Source organism: Hippopotamus amphibius, chromosome 14 (assembly GCF_030028045.1).
Source record: "Hippopotamus amphibius kiboko isolate mHipAmp2 chromosome 14, mHipAmp2.hap2, whole genome shotgun sequence".
In the NCBI taxonomy this organism is placed as follows: domain Eukaryota; kingdom Metazoa; phylum Chordata; class Mammalia; order Artiodactyla; family Hippopotamidae; genus Hippopotamus; species Hippopotamus amphibius.
In genome coordinates, this window is record NC_080199.1 from 14,747,643 (window position 1) to 14,753,363 (window position 5,721).

Below are 5,721 nucleotides of genomic sequence, written 5' to 3' on the forward strand. Positions count from 1 at the left end.
TGACCAGGAGCTCACACTGCTTCCTGCTTCTCTCATTAGTTCTCCTCATAACCTGGCCTGACTCCACCCCTGGGAGTTGGCTGCAGGAAGAAGCTGCCAGAACCGGGCAAGGGTGTTCTCCTGCCGAATGTGGGGCTCTTGGGGGCTGCTCTGCAGAAGCAAGTATCCGAGTCAGGGCAAAATAGGGAGCAAAGGGGCTGCGGGTGCCTGGAGGGACCACATGGACCCAACCAGTGAGAATCAAGTTGAAGCCATTGTGCAAATCTTTGGGCAGGTGAGACCTCCGGGGACCTGCAGGGGACATGGGAGGAGCTGGGATAGACTACACAGTCCCGCTAGCCTGGGTTCAGAGGCTGCATTTGTCAATTAGGAGTTATATAACATTGAGCAAGGCCCTTAAGCTCTGTAGGCTTGTTGCCTTGTCTGCAAAATGGGGATCCTAACACACTCTAGGCTTGTGTTACAATTAAACGTAAGTAAAAACACATCCTTGCCACACAGAGAATAATAAAAGGGGGCTGCTGTTTATTGTGACGCTTGTCACCTTGCACCTCTGCACTTCCTGATGCTTCATATCGTAGGCACTTGTCACTGGTGATGAGACCAATTTCCTCAAACCCCAGCACAGGAAGGCTCCAGTCACAGCCTGTGCCAGCCCTGCACTTGACCAGTGGCCTAGAGCTCCCTGAGCTTCCCTGCGCAGGAGCAACTGCTGAAGCTACTGCCAAGCTGCGCATTGTGTATGGTTCCCAGGATATCCCTCCAAGCAAGTCACACCTTGGGACTCACGCTCAAGTTTGTGATGAACTAAGGCTGGGCTTGTATGAAACCTCCAGGGACAGTTTGCCATACTGAAAACCACCACCAGGGGGCAGCAGAATCCAGGCGTCCAGGTGAGGAGCGTGGAAAGGCCATGGAATGAGGGGCCAGGAAGGCCACACAAGGGGCAAGAGGGATGTAGGGTCCCAGCCTCACCCTCCCCATCTACCCCACCCTCCACACACAGAAACACACACTTCTGCTCCTGCAGAATCACCTGATCACTTTTACTGTTTCCTTGTCCAGGTACAGTCCTTTATATCTTCAATATGGCAAAGGCCAGTGGTTTGCAAACTTCCTACAAATTCAGATCCCCAGGGGAGCTCTGTAAAATCCCAGTACTGAAGCCTCACCTCAATTCAATCAGAATCTCTGGGGAGGGGAGGCAGGAATCAACACTGTTTAAAGCAGCACAGTGATTCCACCCTGCAGCCAAGTGAGAACTACTGTTGGAGGCAAAAGATCTCATGTCTTCCCAAATGGCAGCTGCTTTCATCACTAGAGGCCTCCTCCAAGAAGCCTTCCTAATAATCACACTTCCTCTCCTCCATCTGTCCACGGGTCTGTCTGTAGCTGGGCCACTGCTTTCCATATTTGAATGTGCCTATAGGTCACCTGGGGAGATTGTGAATATGCAGATTGGGACTCAGGAGGTCCAGGTGGGGCCCAGGGTCTGCATGGCTAGGAAGCTCCCAGGGGCTGCCCCCCTGCTGGTGCAGGGACCACACGGGGCAGGGGCTGTAGGAGAGCAGCCTCTGTCTGCACAGGCGCCTTTGCGATTGTTCTCCAGCTGCTCTGGGCTCCTTTTCTGCCTTCCCTGCCACACGGGGAGAGCGGCTGGTTTCCAGCTCTTTCCCATCCTGCTTCTCATCCCACTCGGGTCCCCACCACACTGGCCACGGTGTGGACACAGACCTGCACACACACGGAAAGTTCACCAACAATGTGGTGAGAAAGTCTCGGTGTTGTTAATATACACGAAGGTCTCAGGAGTGTCCTGAGGAGAAACCCAATCAATGCTCAGGGAGCCCTGGGTTTTAAGCACCGTGGTTGGTGCAGTCAGGCTCCACTCTATGGTCGTGGTGACAGGCTTCTCATCCACACTTGGAAGACTGAAACATCTCATCAAAAACTAACAAACAGGGCTTCCTAGGTGGCGCAGTGGTTAAGAATCCGCCTGCCAATGCAGGGGACACGGGTTCGATCCCTGCTCCAGGAAGATCCCACATGCCGCAGAGCAGCTAAGCCCACAACTATTGAGCCTGCGCTTTAGAGCCTGTGAGCCACAACTATTGAGCCCATGTGCTGCAACTACTGAAGCCCACATGCCTAGAGCCCGTGCTCTGCAACAAGAGAAGCCATGGCAATGAGGAACCCGCGCATCACAACGAAGAGTAGCCCCCACTCACCGCAACTAAAAGAAAGCCCGCGCACAGCAAAAAAGACCCAACACAGCCAATAAAATAAATAAATAAATTTATAAGGAAAAAAAAACCTAACAAACAAAAAAGCCCACTAAACCAAACTCATACATACAGAGAACAGATTGGTGGTTCCCAGAGGCAGGGGGTGGGGAGTGGGTGAAACTGAGGAAGCTGGTCAAAAGGTATAAACTTCCTGTTAATGAGATAAATGAGTCCTGGGGATGTAATGTACAGCAGAGTGAGTATAGTCAACAATACTGTATTGTATACTTGAAAGTTGCTAAGACAGTAGATCTTAAAAGTTCTTATCACATCAACACGGAAGCAAATCCCGCAGCAAGGCTGGCGCAGTCCAAATAATCTTACCTGAAGAATCTAACAAGAAGCTCAGAGGAGAAGGAAAGGAGAAGGAATGGAGCTTTCACAGGGACTGTTTACATTCAAGGATGTGGCCATTGAATTCTCTCAGGAGGAGTGGGAATGCCTGGACCCTGCTCAGGGGAACTTGTATGGGGACGTGATGCTGGAGACCTACAGGAACCTGATCTCCCTGGATGAGGATAACTTCCCTCTGGAAATTGATTCAGAAAATCATTGACAAGATATCAAGGAGCTTACCATGTTTTCTTCTAGAAGTTTTTTTTTCAGGAAGCCATTCTGCTGAATTTGCAATCAAGGAATTACCATCAAGCAAGGACATTGATAAAGGAGAATTACACCATCTAGTGACATCAGAGAGAAATGAAAGTCATGGCATCAAGGATTTTGATCTCAAGGAAGTCTGCGCACATATGCAGGACAGTGAGAGTGAGTGGGGATCTGATGTAAGAAATGACAAAGAAGTGCTTTGGACCCATAACAAAAATCTCACTCAGAGAGAAGATCAAGATAGTAAATCCTTAATTAATTTTCCCCAGAGTGTTTCTGTAAGAAGTAATGCACGTGAATATTTCACACATGACAAGCCATTCATAAGAAGTTTGTTAACAATGAAAAATAACGTAAGCATTGCTGCAAACAAGGATATAAAGTGTTTGGAAAGCAGAACTGGAGTAAGGCCGCAGGCACAGGTGGCTGAACTGCAGAGGTTTCCAACTGAGGAGAAAATGTACGCGTGCCCTCAAGTTGAGCAGTCAGTCAACAAGGGTCCCTCAGTTTCACCACTTCACCGAATTCCTCCTGGTGTGGAAAACGCTTTGTTACCTGCACAATACAGGAGAACACACACTGAAGAAAAATCTAACAAGTGTAATGACTGTGGGAAGGCTTTTAGCAAAAGATCAAACCTCACAAATCACAAGAGCATTCATTCCGGACAGAGACCTTACAGATGTAATCAGTGTGGCAAAGCCTTTAACCACCAGTCACACCTCACAACACATCATAGAGTGCATACAGGAGAGAAAGAATATAAATGTGATGTATGTGGCAAGGTCTTTAGTCGAAATGCACGTCTTGCAAATCATCAGAGAATGCATACTGGAGAGAAACCTTACAAATGTGATGAGTGTGGCAAAGCTTATACCCAGTTTGCAAGCCTAACTAGGCACCTGAAAATACATGCTGGAAACGACTATAAGCCTCACACATGTGGCAATGCTTTTATTCAAAACTCAAAGTTTAGGGATCATCAGATTTCACAGTAGAAGGAAACTTTAAAAATAATTCAGACAAAATTTACACATGTATTCAAGCCTTACTCAACATATGGGACTCTGTCAAGGAGAAAGAACACATACAGACGGCCAGCAGACACATGAAAAGATGCTCAGCATCACTGGTCATCAGGGAAATGCAAATCATAAGCTCAATGAGATACCACCTCACAGTTGTTAAAAATGGCTAACATCAGAAAGACAAAAATAAGCATTGGCAAGCGTGTGGAGAGAAGGGAACTCTGTGCACTGTTGCTGGGATTGTACGTTGGTGCAACATTTATGGAAAACAGTATGGAAGTTCCTCAGAAATTAAAAAAAAAGACCAAAACCCAAATAATCAAACCTGCTATATGAGCCAGGTATTGCACTTCTGGTGATTTGCTGGAAGAAAAGAAAAACACTAATTTGAGAAGATATAGGCACTTGAATATTCATTGTAGCATTATTTCCAATAGCCAAGATATGGAAGCAACCTAAGTGTCCATCAGTAGATGAATGGTTAGGGATATAGCATGCGCACACATGCACACACACACACAGGAGTATTACTCAGCCATAAATAAAGAAGTCCAGCCATTTGCAAGAACATGGATGGATCTAGAGGATATAATGCTAAGTGAAATAAGTCAGACCTAGAAAGACAAAACTGCATGATCTACTTATATGTGGAATATAAGAAACAAAAACAAAACAATGAAAACAGATTCATAGATAAAAAGAACAAATGTGTGGTTGTTGCCAGAAGGAAGAGTGGTGTGGCGCCAGGTAAAATAGGTGAACGGGATTAAGAAGTACAGCCCTCTAAGTCATGGGGATATAATATCCAGCATAAGGAATCTGTTCAAAAATAATGTAATAACTGAGGACAGATGGCTACACATATTGTTATTTCATAAAGTAAATGTTACTTCATGGATGTAATACAGCCAAAACGAACAATGTTGTAATCCATTCTATTTCAGTAAAAAGAGACTCCACTGTAGAGAGAAACCATATAAAACTAATGTACGTGATCTTTAATATTTACTCAATTGAATTTTGTTATTTAACACTAAACCTCTAGGCATCAAAAGGATAGTAAGGGACTGTTACAAAAACTCTACACGAATGTACTTGACGACATACATGAAATGGTAAAAGTGGAACCTACCACAAATCACCCATGTGAGACAGGTCATTTGAATAAATACTTTGAATTACAAAAAAAAAAGTTCTTATCACACAAAAATTTGTAACTGTCCAGTCATGAACATCAACCAGGTTTATTGTGGTGATCATTTTGCAACATATACAAATATCAAATCACTCTGTTGTACACCTGAAACTAATGTTATATGTCAATTACACCTCAATTTTTAAACTTTTGTCAAGAATATTAGAACCCTATTGCCTTAGAGTTTTGGTTTTATCTGTAGTGATGTGTCCCACTCTTAAAATTTTATCTAAAGGAGTTGATTATGTGGGGTTTTTTTAGTCTTTAATTTTTTTCTCTTGGCACTTAGATGCATTTCTTGTGGTTAATATTTGATGTTTTAAAAAGAAAAACAGAACATAATGTTATGAGCTCCTTGCTGGAAGGACTGTGTGTTATTACTGTTTCTCTCCCAGGCCTAGGACCACGCCTGCCCCTACTAGGTGCTCAGCAAAGGTTGGATTGTAACTGCTCAGTGAAAACCTCTGATAGGGCGTTTAGGAAGCTGGGGAAAGCCTCCTTTAGGACTGAAGACTGTGTCCACAGAGGGATCGGGAGTGACTGTGAGTCTGTCCAGAGGGCGCGGGGACAGGCTCCACCACCTGAGTCCCGCCTCCTCTCGGCTTCA

The 5,721-nt window shown here is 45.0% G+C and overlaps 1 protein-coding gene across 1 annotated transcript; it reads left to right on the forward strand.

The window, feature by feature from the left end:
* Window positions 1-2,655: 2,655 nt before the first annotated feature.
* Window positions 2,656-3,889, forward strand: LOC130835547 (zinc finger protein 677-like). Its single transcript, XM_057707184.1, has 2 exons — window positions 2,656-2,827; window positions 2,898-3,889. Exons 1-2 carry the CDS (start codon window positions 2,656-2,658, stop codon window positions 3,887-3,889), a joined length of 1,164 nt encoding a protein of 387 aa, XP_057563167.1.
* Window positions 3,890-5,721: the final 1,832 nt, after the last annotated feature.